This window comes from Heterobasidion irregulare, assembly GCF_000320585.1.
Source record: "Heterobasidion irregulare TC 32-1 unplaced genomic scaffold scaffold_08, whole genome shotgun sequence".
Classification (NCBI taxonomy): Eukaryota; Fungi; Basidiomycota; class Agaricomycetes; order Russulales; family Bondarzewiaceae; genus Heterobasidion; species Heterobasidion irregulare.
In genome coordinates, this window is record NW_009258204.1 from 84,182 (window position 1) to 108,913 (window position 24,732).

At 57.1% G+C, this 24,732-nt stretch overlaps 10 protein-coding genes across 10 annotated transcripts; 6 read left to right on the forward strand and 4 right to left on the reverse strand.

Annotated features, from left to right (window-relative positions):
• Positions 1-262: 262 nt before the first annotated feature.
• Positions 263-2,058, forward strand: HETIRDRAFT_453182 (uncharacterized protein; the record flags this gene model as incomplete). Its single annotated transcript, XM_009550571.1, has 8 exons — positions 263-300; positions 348-553; positions 614-682; positions 745-1,187; positions 1,263-1,436; positions 1,494-1,589; positions 1,647-1,697; positions 1,756-2,058. The coding sequence occupies 8 exons, from the start codon at positions 263-265 to the stop codon at positions 2,056-2,058; spliced, it is 1,380 nt and encodes a 459-aa protein (XP_009548866.1).
• A 1,248-nt stretch (positions 2,059-3,306) lies between these two features.
• HETIRDRAFT_477786 (uncharacterized protein) lies at positions 3,307-4,106 on the forward strand. Its single transcript, XM_009550572.1, has one exon. It carries the CDS (start codon positions 3,457-3,459, stop codon positions 3,754-3,756), a length of 300 nt encoding a protein of 99 aa, XP_009548867.1. The 5' UTR covers positions 3,307-3,456; the 3' UTR covers positions 3,757-4,106.
• Positions 4,107-4,759: 653 nt separating this feature from the next.
• HETIRDRAFT_459850 (uncharacterized protein) lies at positions 4,760-8,622 on the forward strand. Its single transcript, XM_009550573.1, has 13 exons — positions 4,760-4,931; positions 5,008-5,053; positions 5,112-5,142; positions 5,207-5,234; positions 5,294-5,591; positions 5,650-6,261; positions 6,320-6,329; positions 6,381-6,472; positions 6,526-6,634; positions 6,693-6,929; positions 6,988-7,193; positions 7,252-7,383; positions 7,447-8,622. Exons 1-13 carry the CDS (start codon positions 4,786-4,788, stop codon positions 8,365-8,367), a joined length of 2,868 nt encoding a protein of 955 aa, XP_009548868.1. The 5' UTR covers positions 4,760-4,785; the 3' UTR covers positions 8,368-8,622.
• Positions 8,623-9,397: 775 nt separating this feature from the next.
• HETIRDRAFT_453185 (uncharacterized protein) lies at positions 9,398-11,379 on the reverse strand (the record flags this gene model as incomplete). Its single annotated transcript, XM_009550574.1, has 7 exons — positions 9,398-9,617; positions 9,669-9,914; positions 9,991-10,347; positions 10,419-10,628; positions 10,690-10,983; positions 11,046-11,255; positions 11,309-11,379. 7 exons carry the CDS (start codon positions 11,377-11,379, stop codon positions 9,398-9,400), a joined length of 1,608 nt encoding a protein of 535 aa, XP_009548869.1.
• Positions 11,380-11,597: 218 nt separating this feature from the next.
• HETIRDRAFT_323721 (uncharacterized protein) lies at positions 11,598-12,552 on the forward strand (the record flags this gene model as incomplete). The annotated part of the gene is made up of 6 exons (XM_009550575.1): positions 11,598-11,624; positions 11,681-11,765; positions 11,852-11,910; positions 11,988-12,106; positions 12,164-12,299; positions 12,385-12,552. 6 exons carry the CDS (start codon positions 11,598-11,600, stop codon positions 12,550-12,552), a joined length of 594 nt encoding a protein of 197 aa, XP_009548870.1.
• A 1,202-nt stretch (positions 12,553-13,754) lies between these two features.
• On the reverse strand, positions 13,755-14,222 carry HETIRDRAFT_453187 (uncharacterized protein; the record flags this gene model as incomplete). The annotated part of the gene is made up of 1 exon (XM_009550576.1): positions 13,755-14,222. The coding sequence occupies one exon, from the start codon at positions 14,220-14,222 to the stop codon at positions 13,755-13,757; it is 468 nt and encodes a 155-aa protein (XP_009548871.1).
• Positions 14,223-15,301: 1,079 nt separating this feature from the next.
• On the forward strand, positions 15,302-16,171 carry HETIRDRAFT_323335 (uncharacterized protein; the record flags this gene model as incomplete). The annotated part of the gene is made up of 1 exon (XM_009550577.1): positions 15,302-16,171. One exon carries the CDS (start codon positions 15,302-15,304, stop codon positions 16,169-16,171), a length of 870 nt encoding a protein of 289 aa, XP_009548872.1.
• A 470-nt stretch (positions 16,172-16,641) lies between these two features.
• HETIRDRAFT_386703 (uncharacterized protein) lies at positions 16,642-19,862 on the reverse strand. The gene is made up of 7 exons (XM_009550578.1): positions 19,740-19,862; positions 19,512-19,684; positions 18,380-19,286; positions 17,192-18,319; positions 16,862-17,140; positions 16,776-16,806; positions 16,642-16,719 (listed from the first exon to the last, which is right to left on the reverse strand). The coding sequence occupies exons 3-7, from the start codon at positions 19,250-19,252 to the stop codon at positions 16,661-16,663; spliced, it is 2,370 nt and encodes a 789-aa protein (XP_009548873.1). The 5' UTR covers positions 19,253-19,286; positions 19,512-19,684; positions 19,740-19,862; the 3' UTR covers positions 16,642-16,660.
• A 1,205-nt stretch (positions 19,863-21,067) lies between these two features.
• HETIRDRAFT_323868 (uncharacterized protein) lies at positions 21,068-22,956 on the reverse strand (the record flags this gene model as incomplete). Its single annotated transcript, XM_009550579.1, has 4 exons — positions 21,068-21,456; positions 21,522-22,501; positions 22,557-22,635; positions 22,761-22,956. 4 exons carry the CDS (start codon positions 22,954-22,956, stop codon positions 21,068-21,070), a joined length of 1,644 nt encoding a protein of 547 aa, XP_009548874.1.
• A 305-nt stretch (positions 22,957-23,261) lies between these two features.
• HETIRDRAFT_419810 (uncharacterized protein) lies at positions 23,262-24,425 on the forward strand (the record flags this gene model as incomplete). The annotated part of the gene is made up of 4 exons (XM_009550580.1): positions 23,262-23,271; positions 23,806-24,023; positions 24,089-24,181; positions 24,276-24,425. 4 exons carry the CDS (start codon positions 23,262-23,264, stop codon positions 24,423-24,425), a joined length of 471 nt encoding a protein of 156 aa, XP_009548875.1.
• Positions 24,426-24,732: the final 307 nt, after the last annotated feature.

The window sequence follows — 24,732 nt, forward strand, 5'->3', positions numbered from 1 at the left end:
TCTCCATCTCGTCATCATGTTTTCGTGCCACATGTTGGTTCTTCAATGAAAGTGCGATTTCATCGTCCTTCTCGCCAGGTCCTGTTTACTCACCCTGCCAGGTTGTGATGTTTTTGCTCGCTCTGGCCCACACAAGCTCGTGATGCTTGTCTGCGGCTCGTCTATTTAAGGGGAGGGTGTAGATCAGACATCAACACATTTCCCGACAATTCCCACTGGATCCTATCTCGCTCACGACACAGTGGTGAACTTTTCGCCTTCCATGCAGTCCAAATCTCCTAAATTCCGCGTCGCCATATGGTAAGCTCTATTCACGACACAATTATCAACGCTAACCCTGCTTCAAGTGGTGGTGGTGTTGGTGGCCTCATTCTCGCATGCGCCTTGTCCAAGTGCCCAGATATTCAAATCGATGTATACGAGGCTGCCTCTCGGTTCTCAGAAATAGGCGTCGGCATTGGCATATGGTGGCGGCCATGGCAAATCTTGAGATCTCTGGGTTTGGAGGACGACTTGTGCCAGCTTCTCGATTCCAAACCGACAGACAGCATCAGTAAATCTTTTCCCCTCCACAAGCCACTGTTAGATCTCGCTGACTTGTTCTGGATCGCAGAGCCGACTCTCCATTACCGGAAGGCTGATCAGCCCGAGGGTCTAGGTTTCTTCAACATGATGTGTCGAGGTCCGTGCCCCTCATGAAGCCTGTAACACTTCCACACATCGCCATTCTGACGCATCTATCAGGAGGGCTCCTCACCTTCCATCGAGCGCAGTTTCACAATGTTCTACTGAAGCGCCTGTCGCCTCGGTGTCGGACATATCTTTCCAAACGCCTGCACTACTATACGCAGCCTCTGCGCTCGGACGATCCTGTGCACCTCGTCTTCCAAGATGGATCCACTGCCACGTGCGACATCCTCATCGGCGCAGATGGCCTCAAGTCTGCAGTGAGGGCATCTATGCTTCACGAACAGGCAAGGGTTGCCGAGTATCGTGGTCAACATGCGCAGGCGGCGGACCTCCGCACCCGGATCGAGCCACGTTGGAGTGGAGTGCTGGTGTATAGGATGCTCGTATCCGCCGAGAAACTCCGCCGCCTGTCGCCTCATCATCGCGTGCTCACAGTGCCTACCATGGTATCTATCATCGCTTTCGCTTTTCGTCGTGAATCTCAACTTTTCTCTGCAGTATGTTGGAAAAGATAGGGTATGAAAGCATCAGCTTTTGATGTCCGCCATCGTTGACTCATGATCGGCGCACAGCACATCATGGCGTACCCTATATCTCACGGCCAATTTATAAATATCGCCGCCTTCGATGCCGACTACGATCAGGAAGGTTCGATCTTCACCGACCCGTGGATTCAAGAAAGAGATTCCGGGGAAGTCACAAACTCATACAATGACTGGGAGCCTGAGGTGAAACAACTCGTCGGCGTATGCTTTTCCGTCCCTCTGCTCGTCTCCGATATTGGCTGACGCCTGAGCGCTCAGTGCATCGATAAGGGCAAGGTCAATCGGTGGGTTGTGAACGTCGTCAAACCGTTACCGACGTTTGCTTTCGCCCGCGTCGCACTCCTCGGAGACGCAGTGAGTGATCATGGTCGTGTTATATGCGGGATCATTTGACGAGGGGTTGCTATCTAGGCTCATGCTATGACACCTTTCACAGGGGCTGGTGCCGGCCAAGCCATCGAGGTAACCCTTTCCCCGTCCGAGTTCATTCGCGGTCCATTCACGAATTTCTGACACACAGGATGCCTGGATCCTCTCGGCTCTGCTCTCCCACCCCCGCACCACGCTCCGGAACGTCGCGCAAGTGCTGCAGATCTACTCTCGCGTGCGCCTCCCGCTCGCGTCCCAAGTCGCCGAGCGTTCCCGGCGCAACGGCACGCACTTCTCGCTGTACGAGCCAGGGAACGAGATTACCACGGCCGGGCTGCCTGAGCTCGGTCAACGGATATACCAGAACTTCGAGTGGGCGTGGAATACGGACCCCGGCGTGGACATGCGGCGGGCGATGGAGATGCTCGAGGCGGAAGTCGGCGGAAAGCTGTGACGACAGGCGACTCCATCATCTTCTCTGTGCCTTTCTGGCGTGCGGATCACTGTAAGTGTAGTTGAACTGTATCCGATACCCCGAGACCATGTAAATTAGGATCACACCCTATGTGTATTCTCTTCGAATGGACGTCCCCGCGCGCTCCCATCGTATCACGCACAAAAACGTTTAAACAAGACGAACGTCTCCACCCGCTCCCACCGTATGCACAAGGACATTCAATTGAGACGCCTAGTTTGTCAAATTGCGACGTGAGTCGGGAGAACGGTACGAAGGAACAGGAAAGGCTCGAGGCTTCCCTGTCTAGCGACAAATTGGAGGATCAACCGGGGACCGGTGACGCGTTGGCGCTGAACAGCGCCGAACGCTTGATTTGCACATTCAACATCATAGGATCACTGGCGCTGACAGCCCTCATGCGTATACACAATCAATACGGGGCTTCATTCAATGATACGATCAAGGAGCGAAAAACAACGTTATGCCTACAAATCAAAAGGCTTGGCACAGCAACTGCGGTGAATGGTAGCCCATTTGTCCCTCCGCAGAAAAATTCGAAGCACAGATGACGCGACGCAGCCCATTGAAAAGATGAGATCAATTTGCGCATACATTTAACGACTCGATCGATCGATCGGTTGTATACGCCTGGCGGGGATACACACTCGGAATAACACGTCAAAGGGACACACACGTTGATCTTACTCCCCGGCCAGTGAATAAGCTTGAAACGCGAAGATCCGGGTACGACCCCCGGTAACGAGCGGAGGCATGAGATATCCCGAGGGAGGACGAGAAGCGTGAGCGAGAACGTGTAACACGTATTACATTGAACAAACAAAACCTTGTTCGTGCGGCCGACGATCACATCTCGGAAAGACCTGGAACCAATGGCATCGAGGAGACGGTGTCTTTCGATGCCAGGAGAACACGTCATGCAAGAGGATGCTGCTTAGGAGACACTTGCCCTAGCATGGGGCTCCGGGTCAAAACGCTGGAGCGAGGACGGAAGACGTAAAACTTCTGATCACAAAGCGGAGCAGGCGCGGGGATGGCGCATTGAACCAATGTATTGCAGTCGTTTGCATGTCAGCTTGCACTCGATGCGGGCGAGAAATTGTTTGTTATAGCCAAACAGCGTGATATCCTTGGTCACTCTACACAGCCACCGGCGCGCGACAACTTCAACGACCGCCATGTCGTGCAAACTGCTCCTTGAATGAACGGAGTTGAATCAGAGCCTTTGTGCTGCCAGTAGACAATGAGTTCCCTCAACTCGACGGAGAGCTGAGGTGCCATGGAGCAACCGCCGACTTTACGAAGGAACCGTAGGTAACAGTGTGACCCATGTGACTATCTGGCTACAACAAGCAGTTTTTCGCCCGCATCAAGTGCATGCAAACGACTGTAGGCACGATAACACACCAGCACAAGTCCCGGCCTGCCGACGCTGCCGCAAACGATACGCGGTGCCTAGGAATATCAACTAGTGTCAGAGGGGGGCGCCCAAACCCGCAGATGACAGAGGCGAATGTAAGAAATAACACCATCAGCCCTCCGAAGAGGCCGCCGTTGCGCCGCCGGACTGGCACGGGCGTGGATACTGGGCTTGTCCCGAGCGGAAAGGACGGATACCTCTGGACCCGGCTAGGAGTCGACGAGTGTACGATGACGCGAAAGAGGTACCGCCGATAAAGGGCAGCGCGCCTACGTCATATACAACAGAGGCTCTGCATTGAAGACGCGAAGACACGGATTCCGCGTATGTCCAGCAAAATCAAGTGACCGCCACGAGATGGGCAGCGTCTGGGCGCGAAGTGCGCTCAGCTCCAAATAGTCGTGTTCTCTGCGCACAAATAGCACCGAGGAATACAATCGAGAGTCGAGGTTTCACTGTGGGTTCGAGGCCCGGTGCGCCGGTGTGTGAACCGCTCGGAATCCCGTATGATTCGAATCTCAGAGTGGGCACTCACGATAACGGGGGTTGTTCGACGCTGTGCGAGCCGCAGCGCGAAGCCAGGCTGTGTCAAGCCGTAAGCTCGAAGCTAGCCTCCGCAGGCAAGGGTGTGCGAGATCGTCGTTGGAGCGACCTAGGAAAGGAAGACGGGCCGTCCGGATGAAGAACAAGGCTTTGGACGGAAGCAGGGGGAGAGGGTCTGCGCTCGCCTGGCAAACGCCGGGGATCACGGGACGGACGTGCTTCGGGTTCCAAGTGAGCGATGGGCACTTGCTGTATAGCACTCGCTCGATGCTGCAACAACGGTTGATCCGGATTCACAGTGCATAGAGCTGTCCAACTGCGCCCTGTGCCAACGGAAGCGCCCTGGCACGACAGAGGTTATCACAGAGTCGGGAGTCGGATAAGCAACAGGCGATCTAGCCAGACATGAGTGGCGTTGAATGGGTCGAGAGCGGGACGAGGAATTGATACAGAGGCCGCTAATGGACCTGACGTACTGACGTCGCAGTGAGCTGACGGCGGCTAAGCGATGCGGAGTCAACGACGAAAGAGTGGGCGTCTGTGGGCACGTCAAAGGACATGCGGGGATAGGGAAGGATGGGGACGGTGACGGGAGAGGAGGAGAGAGAGGCCGGTGTCGCTGTCGGGAGCGATGGCCTGTTTTGTCAGCTTTATTCCCATGGCGCTGGAATTATAATCGACCAGAAGGAACGGGACGATGCTCGAAATTCCAACCACTCCTCTCTTCCCGACGCCCACCAACAATGCCTGCGGACGTCTTCAAATCAGCCCAGGACCGCCGCAGGGTCCCTCGCCGCGATGCCGACGCCCCGAGAGGCGACGGAAACTACGCCCGCGAAATAGAGATGAAGAGAAACAGAGGCGAGATATCTTGCGCCGAGTGTCGGAGGTGCGATCATCGGCTCTCCCTCCACTCGCTCCCTCGCTCACTCTCCTCCCCCTCCTCCTCCTCGTCTCGTCCACAGACTCAAGATTAAATGCGACAAGCGCATCCCCTGCCAGTCCTGCCAGGTACGCTTCCGTTCCTTCGCGCACGGCCCCCTTTCTCACAACACGCCCCGCGCTCCAGCGAAGAGGCTGCGCCGCCCTCTGTCCAAATGGTTCGGTATATTCTCGCTTCATCCTCTCGTCACTCGCCCTGCTCACGGCCACCCCCTTTGATAGGCAGCCTCGCGACCGGGCAAGGCACTCGGTACGTCTTCTCGTCACACTCTCGCCGTTCTTTCACTACATTGTTCCCAATTTCGGCAGCTTCGTCATCGCCGCCACAGAACATCTTCACCGACGCATCGCCCGCATGGGCGATCGCATTCGCCAGCTCGAAGACGCCCTCTCCGTACTGCAGTCCACAAATTCCTCCGAGCAGCATCCCCTCCTCCATGACAGCCTCCTCGTCCTCGACCAAGACCGCCCCGAAGATCATGTTGTCGATCCAGAGAGCACAGAATTTCCGGCCGAAGTCGTCAACGCGTTTGGCACCATGTCCATCTCCGAGCACGGTGTCGCGCGCTTCTTCGGCCCGACAGGGGGTTCAGAGGGATTGCTGCTGGTGCGTGTCCCGCCTCGTGTTTTCTCGCCCAAGCCGACGTTGGCTTGTATCTCATCAGGTCGACCAAGACGATGCCGCAAATTCTCCCGGCAGTAGCAATCATACCGACTCTACAGGCCGTGGCTCCAAGAGCCCGTCTCTCTCCACCAGCATCACCCGCTTCTCCAACGCCTTCCCTTTTACTCCCGTCGGTCCAACCGACGAGGTCCTCGGCTTGATCCGCCAGAACCTGCCCACATGGGAGATGGCCACCGCAATCGCGGAGACCTTCCTTGAGAACGCAGCGTGGCTGTTCCGCAGTGTCTCGAGGGCCCAACTTATGGAAGAGATGCTGCCCGCCATATACAGCAAACACCCGGCGTACTCAACCGACGAGTATGGTGGCCCGCACGGCCTCGCCCTCCTCTTGTTCATCTTCGCCGTCGGGCGCATCGTCGACATCGGTCTTTCCCCCGAAGTCGCAGAGTCTGAGGCCGAGCACTGGAACCAGCTCGGCAAGGCGGCCCTGTGCCTCAAGCCTGTCCTCGAGAAACCGTCCTTGATCACGATACAGACGCTTCACCTCGGAAGCATATACAATGCTATGAGCGGCAGCGAAGCTAGTAACAGCGAGTCGTCCATGGAGACGACGTGGTCTATGATTGGCTTGGCCGCGCATCTCTCGCACAGCGTGAGTCCCTTATTCACTCTCGTTTGGTGACCAAGTTCTCAGCAAACGTGTTTCACAGATGGGTCTACGTAAGTTCTCCCGCCACCGTTCGTCTCACAGATGGATAACCATGTAGATAGACCGGGACAGTGCACGATGGGAACGCTCCCCCCAGGTCGTCCAAAGGCGACGCATGTTGTTCTGGGATTTGTTTGTCGCCGACGCCTGGCATGTGTGTAGTCATGTCGTCCTTGGCTGTTTCCTTCTTTCTCACGCGCAGGTCAGACTTTATCCACCGGCCGGCCACCCGCCTTTTCCCGCGAATATATCGACTGCGCGTTTCCCCAAGACGACGAGATGACGCTGGACAATAACGGGAGGACAGAGCCGGGATGTGCGTGCACGTTTCACTTTCTGCCCGTCTGCTAGTCGCTGACGTCACGCGGCCTCAGTCGGCTCCTGGGGCTTCCGCTTTGCTCTAGAATGCGTGGCGGACGTCGCGGCGCGGACGCTGACCGCGACACCGCCTCGCTACTCGGAAATTCTCGACCTCGACCGAAAGGTCCGCGACTTTGCGATCCCCGAAGAGGCGCTCGCGAAGCTGCGCGGCGAGCCAGGGACCGATCCGCGCAGCGTCCCGCTCTCCGCCTCGATGACGTCCTTCGTGCTCTCCCACACGCGGGAAGTCAGTGAGTGGCGTCCATCCTGCTCCGCGCGCCGTCCGACCTGACCCGGCGGACGCCGCAGTCCTGCTGTTCATCCACCGCAGCTTCTTCGCGCAGGCGCTCATCGAGGACCCTGTGAACCCCATCCGGAGCCCGTACGCACCGTCCTTCCTGTCCACCGTGCGGGCGGCGTCGACCATCCTGCGCTCCGTCCGGGAGCAGTTTGCAATCCACCCGGCCATATGCTCGCGCTTCTGGAGCACCTGGACGTATGCCTTTTCCGCCGCGGTACGTCTCAGCCGCCCCCGGGTCTTTCGTCTCCTCGAGGATGCTGATGCGTGTGCAGATCGTGTTCGGCGTCATCGTCACTCGTGGGCCCCTCTCGCACTTGGCTGACGCGGCGATGTCCGAGCTCGACAAGGCGTGCGACCTGTTCTCCATGGCCGCCAAGCTGAACCGGCGCGCTGCGAAAGCGCACGTGAGTCCCCACCCTCCTACCTACCCGAGCTCCCCCGCGCTGACACGCGCACGCGCTCGGCAGACCATCCTGTGCCGCCTCCAAGACAAGGCGCACCGCGCGCTCGACACCGCGCGGAGCGCCCAACCGCGCGCACCCGAGGCCGACGGCGCATCGTGGGACATCAAGCAGGAAGAGCTCGACGACGAGCTCTCCATCTTCGCCGGGCGCGCGAAGATCCTGCGCGCGGGGCCTCCCGCGGCCCACCCCTACGCGTACGCGGTGCCCTCGCCCGAGGACCCCCGCCTCGCGCCCGGCGCGGCGCTGCTCGTGCCGCGCGCGCACCACGAAGCCGCCGCCGGGCAGCACGGCGGCTTCGCGGACGCGGCGCCGTACCGCGCGCCCGCGAACGTGTCGATGATGCGCGAGTGGCTCGCGCAGTCCGCGGAGGGCTACCACGAGCAGGAGTACTACCAGCCGCCGCCGCCGCAGCAGCAGCAGCAGCACCAGCAACAGATGCTACCGCCGCAGGCGATGCATGCGCATGCGCAGTACGCGCGGCAGGTTGACGATGCGGGCGCCATGGACCCGCTCTCTCACCGCGCCGCCGAGTACGGGCTCCCGCACGGCGCGCCCTCGTCCTACCCGCCCTCGTCCGCCGCGTCCGCGTCCGCGTCCTCGTCGTACGCGCCGCCCCTGACGCCCACCGGCGTCTCGCACCCGCACCCGCACCAACACCCACACCCACACCAGCAACAGCACGCGCACCCGCACGCGCAGATCCAGCCGCCGTACGCGTACCCCATGTCGCAGGACGGCCGCCTGCACGCCTACAGCAACGGGCACGGCGGCGTTGGCGGCGTCGGCGGCTTCGGGCACTCGCCGCAGCCGCTGCCGCTGCCCGAGCTCGCGGACCTCGGGCTGCAGGGCACGAGCTCGCCGATGCGCGACAACTGGTCGTATTTCGTGCAGCGCTCTGGCATCCTCGACGGGCGCAACGCCTAGGCGCGCCGCCTGCCGCGGCCCCGTCTCTCCCTTTCTCTCCTCCTCTGCGGCTCTGCGTCTCCCTGCGTGTCTCCGTCTGTGTGTCTCTATCCGTGTCTTATAATGTGTAGCGTGTACCCTTGGCTCTTTCTTTCTCTTACGTCCCCGGACCGCCTCGTCTGTTCGTTCCGTTCGTTCTGTTTAATATACAGCGGCGGCTCTCTGGCCCTGCCTGCCTGCCTACCTACCTGCCCGGTAACCTGCTGCTCCGTTCTTTCGAGCGTAATCCTATCACCGTCGCATCGCGCTCGCTCACTCGCTCGTTCGGCGAGGCGAGGCCCTAGACGACGACGATGGTGCGGCGCGGCGCCGCGCCGCGCATGCACGCACGCTCATGCTCACGCTCACGCTCACGCAAAAGCTCGACGCCCGACAAGCACGGTGCAATAACGTGAGGAATAAAAAAAAAAAAAAACCCCCCCGGCGGCCCAACATACCGTACTCGTAAGACGCAAGGTGACGGAAACGGGGCAACGGAAGGGGGGTAACGGAAAGGGGCGGCGACGGTGGGCTAGCAGCGACGATCAAACGACGAGAATCAGCACGAGCGGCACGTAATGGTAGTAACCGGTAACCAGCGAGCGTCCAAAGCAATGCGAAAAGTGAGAGCCAGCAGCGTCCGTGGCGCCGCGTCGCGCGCGGCGCGAGACGTCTAGGGTCGTCTCGCGCGGGCGCTCGGTGCGGCGCGGTCCATAGCATAGATAGGTATATACAGAGTCCGGAGGGCGACGACAAGAAATAAGCGACAAGCGACGGGCGAGAGAGAAAAGAAGAGACGGGGGAGGAAGGAGCGTCGGTAACGGGGGGCGCGGCAGGGCAGGGCAGGGCAAGGTGGGTGTAAGCTATTGAGCGAATAGAACGAAGGTTCGAGTACGGTACGGACAGGCGCGGGCGCAAGAAAGACACAACGAATGGGCGAATCGACGAACGAATGAGTGAGCGAGTGAGTGAGTGAGCGAGTGAGTGAGCGAGTGAGTGGGGCCGACGGCGGCTACGGCGCGGGGCGGAGGACGTCGCCCGCGAGCGCGACGGCGCCGGCGGCGTGGAGGGCGAGGGCGGCGCGCGAGACCTCGGCGGTGTCAAAGTCCTCGTGCTTGTCGGGCGGCATCGCGGCGTTGAGGTACGAGACGAGCGCGGCGAGCGTGAGCTCGTCCGAGCGCTCGTACGTCGTCGCGAAGAGGTGGCGCAGCGAGCGCGCGACGAAGCGGACGCTGTGCGCGGATGAGTGTGGGGACAGACGCGCCGGCGAACACGCGACGTACCGTCCGCTGGGCGAATCCAGATCCGCAAGCGACAGCGCACCGCCACCGCCCGCGTCACCGCCCGCGCCACCGCCCGCGTCTTCGAGGCTAGCCCCGGCGCCGTCCTCCGATGCAGAGTCGTCCGCGTCTGGCTCCGAGTCGGGCGAGCCGCCGCTGTTGCCGCTGCCGCCCCCGCTGCCGTCGGGGACGGCGGTGGCGGTGACGGAGGGGGGCATGCCGTCGGCCGCGTCGGCGGCCTTGCGCTGGCTGCGCGTGGGGCGGGGCGGGGGGTGTGAGCATGCGTCAGCGCGCGTACTCGGCACTCGGGAGCGCGGGGACGTACTGCCTGAGGAGACACTTTGCGCGGTGCTGGTGCCAGGGGTACGCGCAGAAGCTGCTGTCCTGGCGGAGCTGGACCCACTTGCGGCAGAGGGCGCAGAAGACGCGGGCGGGCTCGACGGCGGCGAGGAGCGGGTCGGCGCGGAGCTGGGCGGCGCGCTGGGCGGCGTTGCGGCGGCGGGACTCGTGGGACGGGGCGGGCGGGGAGGGCGTGTGCGTGTGCGTGTGCGTGTGCGCGTGCGCGGCGGGGGAGGTGGTGGTGGTGGTGGCGGTGGCGGCGGCGGCGGCGGCGGGGGGCGGGGGGCGGACGAGGGCGGGCATGGAGGCGAGGGCGAGCTGGTGCGAGGACGGCGGGGGCACGCTTGATCGTGGGCGGGGCGGGGTGAGCGTGCAAGCGAAACGCGGAAGGAGGAGAGAGTGGACGGGACGCACCTGGGAGGCGCAGAGGCGCGGGGCGCGGGGCCGGCGGACTGCTGGCACGCGGCGCGGTGGGCGGACCAGGACTGGAGGGAGCGGTCGTCGGAGCCGACGGAGACCCATTTGTTGCAGAGGCGGCAGTGGACGCGCTCCTGGTCGAACTTCTTTACGTCGGGGTCTGCGAGGAGGGCGGCGTTGCGGTCGTCGCCGGCGGCGGACTTTGTCCTAGGGCCGGGCTTGGGCTGAGCGCACGCAGGCACGGACGCAGGCACGGACGGACACGCACCCTTTCTTTGCGAGGCAGCTCTTGCGGTGTGCGTCCCAGGGGATGGAGCAGTAGGTGGAGTTGGGGCGGAGGCGGATCCACTTGTCGCAGGAGGCGCAGAGGACGCGGTAGGGCTCGAACTGGGCGACGTACGGGTCTGAGCGGAGGTAGTCGATGCGCTCCTCCTCTGAGCGCTTGGCGCGGCGGCGCTTGCTGGGCTGGGGTAGGTCGGCGGGGGCGTCGGGGGCGGTGGTGGACGTCGTCGGGGGCGGTGCGGGGTCGGTGGCGGTGGTGGCGGCGGCGGCGGCGGCGGCGCTGGGGACGACTGCGGGTGAGAGGGCGGGAGGCAGAGGCAGAGGCGGGGGAGGGACGTCTACCATTGTGCCCTGTGAGCGTCCCAGTGCTTGGTGGTGAAGGCGGCGGACTCGTCTCTGAAGAGGACGGACTGGCCGCAGGACTCGCAGATCACGCGCCCCGAGTCGAACAGGTCCGCGGACGACGGCGTGGCAGGCGCGGCGGGGTCGTCGGCGTCGTCGGCGTCGGTGTCGGCCTTGCGCTTCTGGGGGACGCTGCGTGGGGGAGGGGGGCTGTCAGAGGGGCGGGGGCAGACGGCTGGGAGAGGAGGCGGGACGGGGCGTACAGCTGGGCGTCGGGGACGGGCACGGGCGCGTCGGCGGGGGCACAGGGCGCGGGGACTGGCTTGGGGGCCATGCTGGGCTGGGCTGGGCTGGGCTGGGATGGAATGGTTTGAGTGCGGGCAGAGAGCAGGAAGCGGTTGCAACTCCGATCATCTGTGGTATCCGGCCACAGCACCTTCCATTCCCCCAACCTTCCATCACAACCCGCGACACACAGCGAACGCTCGCTGGCCCCGGCGATCAGATTAGATCCCGCCGACGCATCGCCACCCGCCTCGCTCGTCGCTCCCCATGCCGCCCGTCTTCGAGACAGTCAAAGTACGCCATCAGCACACGCCCGCCCACCCCATCTGATCGTCCCACCCCCGAATCAGTCCTTCGCTGATGTCCCCGTGCACGCCGATGGCGTCGACACCCTCGCCTTTTTGGAAGCCGCGGATGGCCTCGTCGACATCTTCGGTCAATCATCAGCTCCCATCCCGTCACCCGTCGCGATCCGCTGATCCTCCATCCTCCCCCGCCCCTCCGCGCCCCGCCCGACCCAGATCTCCTCGGCAGCGGCGTCTTCGCCTTTGTCCAGACAGACCTCAGGAACAACATCGCCGTGCGTGCCCCCCCAGCATCACACCCCGCTCCTCCTCCCGCGCTCACGTAGCCCGTCGCCCCGTCGCCCCGTCGCAGGGCGTCAGGACCCGCCACGCGTCCCGCCCCGCAGACGCCCACACCCTCGAGGCCCTCGTCGCCGCAGAGGCCAGCGACCGCGACCGCACCGCCACCGCCTCCCTCGTCCGCCTCACCCGGTGACTCTCTCGCCGCCGTCCCCGCACACCGCCAACACTAACGCTACCGCCACGCAGCGGCCTCGCCTTCACCTGCCACGCGCTCCAGAACGCGCAGGCAGACCCCGCAGCAGAGCTCCACACGTGCTTCCGCCGCGCATACGACCTCGTCCTCCGCCACCACCACACCTTCCTCGTCCGCTCCGTCGTCGCCGTGCGTCCCCGCCCCGCCCCGCCCCTCCCGCGCGCTCTTCCCCCACTGACCCTCGCCGCGCCACCGCCGCCGCCCCGCCGCACAGATCGCCATCCGCGCCGTCCCCCGCAGACCCGACTTCTACGCGCGCATCGCCCAGGGCGCGGACCCCGCCGCCCTCGCGCGCGCCATGGACCCCTGGCTCGCCGCCCTCGCCGCCCTCGTCGCACGCATCGCCGCGTTTCTGCGCGCGGGCGGGCACGGGGAGGTGTGAGCCCCCGGGGGCGTCCTCGGGTGGGCGATACCCGGCGGGGGCGGGGTGCTCGTAGGGCGGGGGCGGGGTGCTCGTAGGGCGGTGCTCGTAGGGCGCTGGGAATAAACGACGCCGACGGCGTGCGCAGGCGCAAAACGTGCACCGGCGTCGCGGTGCGCGATCGCGCCGCTCGGTGCCCATCGATCGCCTCCGTTTCGTGCTCGACGCGCGCCGTGGACCATGGGCCCCCGTCCCCCGTATTAGAACGTCTGAACGTATCGCGTCCTGCGGCGTTCGACGGATGTCACATGTCCTATACAATCTGGTTTCAAATCTCACGCGGTGCCCTCGGCAGACACGCGCGTGCTTGAAAGCTTCGGCGCGCGGTTCGCGTGTCGGAGGTGTGTGTGCGTTCGGCGATGGTCTGTGTAGGTTCCGTGTGGGGTTCTCAGATTGCGCTTCGAACTCTGCGGCTGGTGGTAATCGTGGGGACTCTGCACGTACAATCTCCCTGCTTGATTTGACCGTGCCCTCGCATCTGCAGGGTCTGGACGAGAAGCACGTTGGGGATGAGCCTTTCAAGTGTTTATGCATCGACTTTCTTGGTCCGTAGGGTTCGACGCAGTGTGTGCCCAACGTTCAAAGGACGAAAAACGGGGTCGGTCCTCGCCTCGCATCACCCCTTGAGCAAGAGAAGTCCCTGCAGGTCAAAATCTCGATCGTGCAGTTCTCTCACACGACCCGAGGCATGCAATATTGGCGACAGACATTCTATAAGGAGTGCTCGAGGGCGTTTGGTGATCGAGCGCACGAGAATTTGATGTGGACAACTTCTCATTTATAACGTGGAAAGTCACAGACACAGCCTTCAGATGCGGGAGAGAAGAGCGATATGCGCAGGGAGAGCTGATGGTCTTTTGCTTGCCAAATTCCATTTTCCGCAATGGAATTTCTTGCGGCTTGATTGACGTTCTTTATCGGTGACATATATCTCAGAAGGAAATCAATCGCACACAAACGCGCGACATATGTAGTTTGAAAGCAATCATATTCTCAGGAGACCACTCGTACATCTGATCTACCGTTCCACAAAAAGGGCCCACTCTTATCCTGCAACTGCAATTCGGGTGAAATCAGCATACACAATCTGGACGGCGAGTGTTACCAGTTAGCGACAGTATACAGTATCGTTAGGGAGGGAAAAAAACATGTCAGAGATACATTCAAGCTCGGCGATGGATGAGCGGGACGACCGCCTCAATCTGGCGGAATGTAGATTCCGCCAAGTATCCGTGTGCTATCATCGCCTGGAGCAGATCCCTCGTCCAAACTTGGCATCCGTTGATGTACGAGGCTGGGTCGTATGGCACCGCCTTGGCCAGCTCAAGGATTGCGTCTCGTTGAGCACGAGTGAAAGTGCCCAGTGAGATATAGGTATTGAGAGGACGGGTGGCTGGATTCCGAAGCTTCGCGACGGGGGATGTGTCGTAGAAATAACGGCTTGGAATGCCCGTGAGCTGCATGACTTGATGAACCAGCGTGCCACCCCGGTCGTTGTCCCATATGAGGAGAACGTGCCGGCTGCCGAGGACAGCCGCGGGTTCCAAGCCAGGGGTCTCAAAGTAGATCGGTTTTGAAGCATTGTTATCCGGGAAGGCTGGATAGTAATTGAGATCGCTCCAGTGGGACATGGTCTGAAGCAAGTCTATGAGCAATGCCTTCGAGCGAAGTCACAGGACGCCACACACTTACTAGATAGTGGAGATGGTGGAAATATATGGGAACTGGGCATCTACTCCCACTGGCCTTTATAACATGCGAACGATGAGCGCTTGAATACCGACCTTCTATCTGACCTTCATCGTTGACATGAGTTGGATCTTATCCCGGGGTCCATATGATACAAGCGAGCGGCTCGACGAAGTATAGCACTACGCGCAGCGCTTGGTAATTTCCTGTAAAACGTTACGTAGCAACTATAAGAAAGAGTCAAAGACTTTTAAACGAGCATACGTTTCTCAGATGATTGCAACAAAATGATGGCCTTGGCACGAATATGCTTATCCTTTTCACAGGATCTCTATGATGGAAAACCCCACACTCTGTGCATAGCGGAGGGCTCCGGTGTACGGCTGGCAAGAAGACTAGTTTGTGGTCTTTCCTTGGCCTTCATATTGTACCGTCTGTATCCACACTGTGAGGACAAAATCAAAGTATATTTAACCACTGCTGCCAGTGATACATACCAGGATACGTCATTGAACAAGGCGTTTGACAGCGGCAGACTTTCTCTCCAAGGAATTTCGGTCAATTACTTCTCCGTATCCGTCCACATAAGGGTGTTCCAGCCCATCATGTCCGCGCCGAAGTTCAGATATTCCCCAGATATGTGTCTAATCTGTCAGGATATCGGAGAGGTTCCTGTCTAGCGTCATTTCCGTCGGTAAAAGGATTGATGCTCGAGCGCTCAAGAATAGTACACAGGGGTCCTGTATTAGGAGAAGGAGGTCGAGCGCCTTACCACAGAACGATTATCTTCTGTTGAACGACGGGACTGGTCGGCTGCGTACGTGCCGTATCTGACTTTGAATATTTACAGCCACAGCGCTGCAACTTCATTCTCCTTCTATCTCCCAAACGTGCAGCTTCAAGCCCTGAATTTTCATCTCACTCGCACTGGTACGTATCATCTGGATTGCGATGAGAGATGCCGAATTCTGAGGAGCAGCCGTCGCTTTTGTAGTAACAAAAGCCAACCACGAGTACACCCATGCCTGAGCTATGGTTGCCGAAGTCATTCGAAGACTTGGAAGCATTACCAGCCTCAGACGTCATATCTCGACAGACACTAGGTCTCAGAGCCGTCGTCAAAACTGGACCCAATGTCCTAATCAAGTATGCACGCGACCTTGCAGAGGAGGTTATATGCGCACAGTTCGCTCTCAACGAGGCTGCCCTTCCCGTGCCACGCATCCTTCACTATCCTGGCGACCCTCATTACGTGGTTACTGTCCAAGATCTTATCGCCGAACAACCTTTAGTTGACAGTGTTTGGTATATCTGTATGGAGCAAGTCCCGGGTGTTTCTCTCGACAAAGTCATTGATACGATGACGGTGGAGGAACTTGACCATGTGGCGGCGCAGCTGAAGCTTCTCTTGCTGCGCATGCACACCGTTCAATCGAAGACCCTTGGGTTCATCAGCGGAGGTCCTTATCGAAACACATTTTTTCCACCAAACGTCTCCCCGGAACGCTCATTCACGAGCGTTGAAGAATTCATTGATCATTATCGCTCCCTATTCACTTTCATCGCTGGCGGAAACATGGATTCCGTTGGCCACGCGTACGTAGATACTCTGCTTAGTCCATTCCCGCGTGATTGTCCCATGTACTTCACACATGGAGACCTGCTTCCCAAGAACATCATGGTCCAGGGCTCGACAGTCACTGCGTTGATAGACTGGGCGGAGGGCGGGTTCTATCCTGAGTTCTGGGAGTATTGCCGCATGCATGATCGCAACTTCCTGACTCCAGGCTGGGCACATATACTTCAAGCCATATTCCCTGGAGAGCGCCGTACGAAGGAGATTGACGGATTAGATCAATTGTTGGACGTTATTTACTATAATCTGGGTTGAAATACGTAGGATCGTGTGTCATACTGCTCTTCCCCCTGCATAGTCCTGATAATTTCCGTCCAGCTCCATTCCAACATGAGGCTGGTTTGTCCGAACGAGTTCCCCCGTGAGCGAAACAATCACAGGTGTCCTGTGATAATTTAGATTTCCGTCGAGTGGTAGCATTCGAATGACTAGAACTCGTCAGACATCCACATTCTTTGATAGCAGCGAGATCGAGGGGTATCGAGAAACCTATCTGCGGATCTCAACACTCGGGTTTTCTCCTCGATCGTAGAATAAACGCATCTATGAACGTCGCTTCTTTGTGTCTTGAGCACCTGTTGTGTCTCAAGCACCTGTTCCTGATAGCAAGGGCCACGAGATAATTAAAAGTTTTGCCAAAGAAACTTTTCATCGTGATGAGGTATCCGTAGCCTAAACTATACAGTGCTCGTACACCAAAGATATACTTTGCAAAGAACCAGTCATGCAAGCCTTCTTGGGTAGCTATACCCTTGCAGGTAATGAAATGAACCGCGATCCTGGTACGTAACTACTGATGGCCACTAGGGGAGCTAGAGGTTAGCTGATAGAGACAGCAACGCGACTGGGGAAGGCGTACATATGCACATTCCTGTACGAGCCATGAAATACTGCTTGTGAAAAAAATAAGAGACGTCCAACTTTTCGACTAACAAAGTCGCTCGCCTCGAAATCACCGCCACTCAGGACCATCATGTCTCCGTGTAGCAGTGTTATACGCAAAACCGCAGGACTTTTCGCTTTTTTCTTCGTGCCAAAGTCTTGTGTGTCGCTTGTCGCATCATGGTTCCGGAGGTTCACTGATGGAGCCTTCGCTGGAACCTTGGTTGGCACCGCAGATGTGCCCTTTGAATTGTGATCCGAATATGTAAAGGTGAACGCCACATCGGCACCTAAACAAAGGACAGCTAGGGATTTCTCCTTGGCACGGAAGACGTCGCGCGCCTGCGCTAGATATGTATTCAGAACGAACGCTGTCAGAGGTAAATTTGTCACCTTTCCTTCGCCGACCCACGACAGAATTTCGATAGCCGGCATCTTGATCGCCTTCTCTTCTCCATACGTACTTACTAAATACTCCATAAATTCCTGTAATTTAGTTATACTCTTCGACACCACTGTCCCACCCTCTCCTTCGATGATCGCAGAAGAATCAAACCGCTTTGTGAAGACTGTCTCTCCATAACGGCGTTCCAACTGAATGTCCCGTTGAAGCCGACCGAAAAGCTCAGTGGGCTCCGATTGCAGCCTGGGTAGGTTGCCCGTGAAAATATGTCGTACAAGATGCTTGTCAGAATGTAGCACCTGTTCACTCGTCACCGGAGCTAGATTCGAGACAGGGGTTACTGGAATAGGAGGTGTAGGCGGAACCTGACCATCAAGAGACATATGCTGTGACAAGGACGACAAGCTGGGAAGGCCATACCAAAAAACACGCATGCCATCTCCCCAATCTTGTCGCAGTAGTGAAACGGCAGGTTCGAGGCACATGTTATCGGGAAATAGGCAAACATACGTCAACCGGGGATTGCGCACAGCCATGACGTCCATCATCCATCCTTGCCCGTCGTCCCTGATTTCTTTAACCCCGCTTTCTAAACTGTCACCACCGACTGATTGATCCATTGTCGCACGAGATCGCAAGACAGAGCAATGCGCACTCTCGCATGCACGATGGCGTAGGAAGCGTTGGACATTCACGCGTCCGCAGTTGTGACAGAAATATCCGGAAGGGAAAGCGTCATTTGCCGAGGAGGAGGCAGAGAACGAGGCTAGTAGAGGAAGCGGGATGAGTGAATGAGCGATTGGCGCATCGAAAGGCTGCCGAGGCGAAGAATGATCAAGGGCTGTAGGATTGATAAGATCGGAGTCTTGCTCGGTCGCGACTGTGTTCTGTGTCAATGGGGCGTCGGTCGCCATCGGTGAATATAAAGCCGTCTCTGATGGAGAGCTTGTGCACTCCCACCAAGGACGCTGTATGGTCTTCTGCCACTCTTTGGAGTCTTGCGCCTCGCTCTTCAATGATTCTTCGCCACCACAGATCCACTCAAGCTCGAAACGCCAAAGCACGCGGAGGGTCGTCGTCGAAGTAGCCCGTAATGAGGGTGCGTACAGTTTATCTTCCTACATGGATGGTCTGGAGTCAAAAGGCCATAGTATCGAAGCGAAATGCGTCATCATCACCTTCATTCTAACAACTGCAAACAGACCCGCCCATACATATCCAACTTCGTCAGGAAGTATCCATGGCATGAGAGGTGCATCGCGAGAAATAATCATAGACACAGGTCGGCCTGTTTCATGAGCATGAAGCAGGGCCTGAATGTCAGCTGGAGGGGAGGGAATCGATTCTACAGGGAAAGAAGTAGTCAAAGTTGCATTATGCAGCTGCGAGGTGGCGGAGGCGGGAAGGGGCATAGTGAGTGGCGCAGAAGATGAGATACCCGACTGCGATGGAACAGATGGTGGTATAACATCAGCACCAGTCGATTGCGGACTAGCATTGATATGGGCTCCTGAATTTTCCACCGAGTTTGCCATCTCGTTGTCATCAATATTGGAATGTATGGAATTCCGATCGCTATCGCGACCATCTTGAGGATCATCTTTGCGCGCCGAATAGATGCTCATCTCGATGTCTTGATCCGCTACCGGGTAGGAGAGGGAAGTTGGTGCAACGAAGCCATTGCAGTCCGGACAATCTGGATCAAAGCTCACGCGTGTGCAATTGCACGGGCTGTATGTTTGTGGACGAAGCGACACGTCTTCATAGTCTGGACCAGGAGTAGATGCTGCTCCTACGACAAGATTGACTTGAGGATCTGAAGATACTCGTCCAAGTTGATCGACGTCTTGGGAAACTTTGAGGTCGCAAGACGGAGGATGGGAAGCTTCGCTAGCCACATTCCCAGAAACAGGCTTGCGAGATATGATATGTGCGCCCTCAGCGTTGAGTGATGCCGAAGACGATGGAATCAGCGGCAAGTCTATGGACGACCCGGCCCCTGATGGACAGGGATGCGCAGCATCTAGATCATTGGAGATGAGGCCAGACATGCCGAGCGTCGGAGGGACTGAGATATCTCTAGCTCTGTTGATAGAGAATGTGAGCGTTGGAGAGTCAATCAAGGCAACAGCGAGCAAGACAGAATACAGCAGATTGTTACAGGTCTTCATGGTCGATCGATCTGAGACATCTCAAGGTAGCGGTAGTGAAAATGCGAATAGGGTCAAATGACAAGAAATATTGTATCATCTCAAGGACCGGAAGATTTGACAAGATAAAGAACGCGAGCGAGTACAGAGATGTGCTCACATAGAAAAAGTTATTTTGCGTCCTTCCCATGTATCACCCTCCCATGCGCCAAGTTCTGGAACCTTGTCGCGATTACTTTTGAAAATCAGGATAGGTGTATCATACCCCTCACTGACTATTCCGTCAGTTGATTTCTCCAGAGCTGGAATCGCGACCGATAGTTCACGATAAGTCTGAAATATGAAAAGGTGAGAACAAGCAAGAAAAAGGAGAAGCGAGGGAACTGACCCCGGTCCATATGCGGGGTCTACCGTTAGGGAGGGAGCGTAGTGGGGCAGATATGATAGGTGTAGGCTTCGCGGTGCGCCAAGTGAAATTCGGTTTCGAGTGCGACTTGACCCGTTCATTTGCTGGCAGCAACGTCAATGGGAAAATTTGGGATGTTGGATGAGGATGGAGTGACTACGAACCCACTGTCGATGCCATATGTGGAGGTTGCTCGAGGATTGAGCCTGTTTCCCGTGGTTTCTTTGACTTCTTTTGATTCTGTAAGGCGACTTTGGAAGATGAGAGAAGCCTAGCAGTGTTTTTCTTTGAGTCTCCTTTTGAAGATTTCGATTTGGCTTTTTTCTCAACAGGAGCCCTTCTGTCTGGTTTCAACACAGCCTGCGTGGTTTCTATTCGACTTTCCTTGGTCAATGTCGTATGAGAGCGCGTAAAGGGTCGTTCTGTTTCATTATCTGAGAGTACCTCGCTACTGAGTGCGTCAGTTTTTGCCTGCTTTTGTCGCGGATTGATCTTCATATCAGATGGCTCAGCTTCGTCAGCCGCGAGCCTTTTTCTCTTCACGCCGCTGTCATTTTTGTCTGCATTTTTCTTGATTCTGCTCATACACAAAGCGTCAACTGGCACGAAAATGATTCCCCCGAGTAAATTCTCACTTGTATAGCGGAAGATCTGTCCATTGTGAGTTCTGACGCGCACATTTCAAGCCGTTTCTAGCACAAAGACTGCAGGTAGGATAACCTCGGTCACAAAATTTGCGTCCTTTTCGACAATGGTGGCACGGAGGATGAGTGACAAGCCGGGGATCTGAATTCTCCGAGGTAAGAACATAGATTGCTTCGAGGTGCACCCGACGGTCGTAGGCGTCCGGGAGGTCATCAGAGGTAGCTTTACGAACAGTACCCCATGCGAGAGCAGTCGGAGGAATTCCAGGTGGCGGCGAGGCAGAGGATGGAGCAGGAAAGGTGTCTGGTGAGTTTTGTGACTCTGGGTTCATGGATGCTCCGCCGAAAGGTGTGGGTGTGGAGGGATGTAGAGATTTCGACAGGGTGCTAGGTGCAAGGATGTAAACCAATGGAAATCAGATCGAAGTGGCAAATCTGTGACTAATGATATGGTTCGATGGCGTAGTTGGTTATCGCATCTGTCTAACACACAGAAGGTCCTCAGTTCGAGCCTGGGTCGAATCATTATCTTTTTTGAGTAGACACTCTTTTTTTCAATACTTCACATCACATGTAGAAACTTCTATAATTCATATGCAGGTCATCGCATCAAACGAGGAAATTCGATGAGCGCAAGGACTACATATATTAAATGACGATGCACATCTAGCCCGCTTCGCCAGCAGCAGTATCTTCTCCACCTCTTCTCCGTCGACTCTTCACTGCCTCCCGGTACCGTCGCTTCCACTCTCGTGTAAGCTCTCCTCTCTCAGTCTCCCATTTCGAGCGAATCTGTTCGTCAGTGTCTGTCCGATGGAAGGCAAAGCGCGTCCGCCACGCCCCGAGGGGCGCTGCGCGCCGTGGGAAGAATAGAGGCCGGGCAGGATCGAGCAGCGATGCAGGACTGGATGAAGCATTCTGCGATGGGGAAGGAAGTATGGGAGCAGAAGGTAAGATGGCGGAGATGAGAGGAATAACACCGCCGGATAGTTCCAAGTCAAGGTCGTTATCGAGATCGAGATCAAGGTCGAGATGATTCAGGAGAGAGAAGCTAGCTGAAGAAAGTGAAGATCAGACGTTGATGTACAGAACAGAGGAGGTATAGATAGATCAAGCTTACCCTCCTCTTCTCTCGGAGCGAATAAATCCTTCAACTTTTTCACCTGAGTCCCGGATTTCGTAGGCTGATCAGTAGATTCAATTTGGTCTGCAGACATAGGTGCAGTATCGAGAGGCTCATTCGTCTCGCCGTCCGCTTCCTCGGGGTCGTCAGACCCTGTTTCTGCATTTTGCAATTCCTGTACAAGCTCTGCGACGTCGACGTCGGAACCGACACTCTCGGCGCCGCCCCAGTCTGCACTGTCGGGGTCTGGATCGCCGAACATGGATCGCAGTAAGTCGAGAGCTTTTTCAGCCTCTTCCGCGAGGCCGGTTGACTCTGCAGATATGATTGGGGCGGCTGCTACTACCACAGGTGCCGTCGGAAGTGGCAGCGCCGTGCGCGCGACGGGGAGCGAAGTTGCATTGAGCGGGGGAATTGCTATATGGTGAGCTTCGGGAATTGCTGGATCGTCCTCGATCATTCCCTCCCTCCCCTCATCGCCACTGCTCTCCTCCGCTGAGCTACCCATCGTAGAGCTATCCTCGTCTCCGTTGTCCACCGTCTCCTTTCCAACATCCGTCCGTGATGTATCTCCTAGAGCTGCACCCCCACCCTCCAAAAAGACCCCGACGATATGCTGACTCCCCCACTGAAGCGGATCAATCGTCCGCCTTCTCGCTCTCGCCGGCGGTTCCCGTTTTCTCTTTTTAGTAGGCTTCTCCTCTTTTCCTTTCACCACTTCCTTCTCCTTCTGACCCTTGATCTTCCTCTTTTCCGCGCTCTTCGAAAGGTCGATGGGTGGGTCGAGCGGGTGCATGGGACGCATGCGGACAGGGCGCACGAGGCGGCCAAGCGCGGTGACGCGCCATTGAGGGCGAAGGTGGACATTTTCTGGAGTGACGAGGGACATGTCGGCTGAGTGGGTGCCTTGCACACCGCGCGCGAGGCGGATACGTTTTCGCGGAGGAGGGTCGGTGGGTGTGTTCTCAAGGACGATGCTGCTCGTGTAGTTGATCAGAGATTGTTAAATGCCATATAAAAAACGGGACGCACCGCTCCCGAAAGTCAGGTTTAGCTTCGCCAACGCGCAGTTTGGCACCCTTCCAGGTCGACCCACTGAGCACGTTCATGCCTACAATCGGAGATGCAGGAATGGGGGGCAAGACGACAATGGAGCAGAGAGTGCGCAAAATGGAAACAGAATTAAATACAGAAGACCGAGTTAGGTAGCATAAGACTGAGAGAACAATCGCGCACATTTTGCAAGCTTGCCCTTGGTCGTGGCGAGGGTCGCATACGCAAACTTTCGCGGTTGACCGAGTGCATCAAGCACACCGAGGCCATCGAGTGCTATGACGGATCCGAAGGATTCCAGACGGCGCGAGAGGTCGTCTTGAGTTATTGCAGGAGTTAGGCCAGAGATGAGGATGCGTTTTGTGAGTGGTTCATCCATGAGCGCAGGAGGACAAAAGTCAAGTGCGCTCTCGGCTGTCCCCGAAGACTCAGGTCTCCGGCCGTGCTTTCGTTCAGCTTCTGTACCTGATCCCGAAACGACAAAGCGACCCAACAGGACAAAAACGCGACTCGAACGCGACTCGGGGCGTAGTCCCTTTACTAGCTAGTATTGACTCAAGGACAACTTGCACAGGATATGTTTCTCCCATCATGGGCCCTCAAATTCTAACCTTGCTGAGGCAGTGTCTATACTGATCGAGTCGTCATCCACTTCTAAGATTGATATCAACATCCTGTTCTGCAATGACTCTCCGTTCAGGAACGTCTCTGATATACATCAGCCACTGTGCAAAACTCAACGGACACATAGGGACATGCCCATGAATTGTGACCTTCTGCAACATACTTGTCGCCCTATCAGTTCCTATCCACATGTTCTTTGATTTCGAGAAATCATTGATGATAACCCTGAGAATTGTTGCACAGTGACAGAAATAGCTAGCAGCTGAGTATGAGGAGAAACATTTGAACCAGTGGAGTTCATCTTTGATTCTAAGAGAGCTCAGTGTTTTTTCTATTTCCTCTGCGGTGTATTTCCGCGGTTTTTGGAACGTCGATTGATCATCCAACATTGTGTAACTTTCCCACCATGTGTCCCATCAAGGGTTCACTTGTGCGCCTTCTCGACAAGCCTGTTCGAGTATCGCTACACGCACCAAGAGTGGCTTAGAAATACTATCCGCGTGGATTTTAAGTTGATTGACTTTGCGAGGTCAGTTCGAGCTCATCCCCTCGCACCCACCCCAGTACCAGCACCAGCATCAGCACCATAAAATCGTGGCTGCAGCTCCTCCCCCTCCGCCTCCCGGTCTCAATTACATCGCTGTGATATCGCCGGTACTGCGTAGCGTACTCCTTGGTCGCTCTTTTTTAGTTCTTCTGCCGCTGGTGTATGGGCTCCTATTTTTCTCCACTCCCAAGACGCGTCGCCAGCCCGTGTTTGTCCTCAATGTTTTCAATATTTGCTTGGCGGTCGCGGTCGGAATTACGCTTGACTATCGCGGTGTATGTTCAACATTCATAAACCGATTCTTCGCATTGACCCTTTCGCGTGTTTTTTGGAACAACAGGTCCGGCTTACCCTGGACCCTTTGTCAAACTTCGGATACCCGTTCGATCTGTCGATTAGTATCCTGGGCATTATCCAATCACTGCTCATCAATGTGATCCTTCTAATCTGACTCGTCTCTGTCTACCCACGCATCCGGATTGGCACGCGGCGCTTCGTTGCTAATTGCGCCCCCAGTTATGCTCAAGGTCGGCCGGGCAATTAACCTTATTTTGCTGAGCAAGACGCTCGTTGCGTTGGGCTCCGGCCCGAATGCAGGAGCCATCATCCTGCAAAAGTGGGCTCACGCTCCGTATACCAAGCTCGAGTGGTTCCGACAGCTTATCGACGTGAGGTGAGCACAGTGTGAGGCATGACTCTAGACGTACAACGGAGTAAGTGATCACTAAACATTTTCTTTTTTTGATGCATGGACTTATGCGTCGCTGCTGTTCCTCCACTAATTATGGCTGCACGGGAAGGACCGCGGGCAATTCGACAGTGACGGAGGTAATTGAAAAGGCCAGTCTATCCTCCTTGCGCCACCTAACTCATACTAATTCTCTAAAACGATCAGTATCCTTCGACTACCGCCTCAAAAGTTCTCTTCTACATTGCTACAACTAACTTCGTCGTCCCCATCCTTTTCTTCTTTCATAGAGATCG

Excerpts from the sequence above, each read along its gene's own strand:
- HETIRDRAFT_477786 (XM_009550572.1), top strand. The coding sequence starts at position 3,457 with ATGCAAACGACTGTAGGCACGATAACACACCAGCACAAGTCCCGGCCT.
- HETIRDRAFT_459850 (XM_009550573.1), top strand. The coding sequence starts at position 4,786 with ATGCCTGCGGACGTCTTCAAATCAGCCCAGGACCGCCGCAGGGTCCCT. Across the intron at positions 5,143-5,206 it reads CGCCGCCCTCTGTCCAAATG|GCAGCCTCGCGACCGGGCAA; the intron begins GTTCGGTATATT and ends CCCCTTTGATAG. Across the intron at positions 6,930-6,987 it reads CTCCCACACGCGGGAAGTCA|TCCTGCTGTTCATCCACCGC; the intron begins GTGAGTGGCGTC and ends CGGACGCCGCAG.
- HETIRDRAFT_386703 (XM_009550578.1), bottom strand. The coding sequence starts at position 19,252 with ATGTCTGGCCTCATCTCCAATGATCTAGATGCTGCGCATCCCTGTCCA. Across the intron at positions 18,320-18,379 it reads TTGCAGTTGTTAGAATGAAG|GAAGATAAACTGTACGCACC; the intron begins GTGATGATGACG and ends CCATCCATGTAG. Across the intron at positions 16,807-16,861 it reads TGAGTGGCGGTGATTTCGAG|TATTTCATGGCTCGTACAGG; the intron begins GCGAGCGACTTT and ends TTTCACAAGCAG.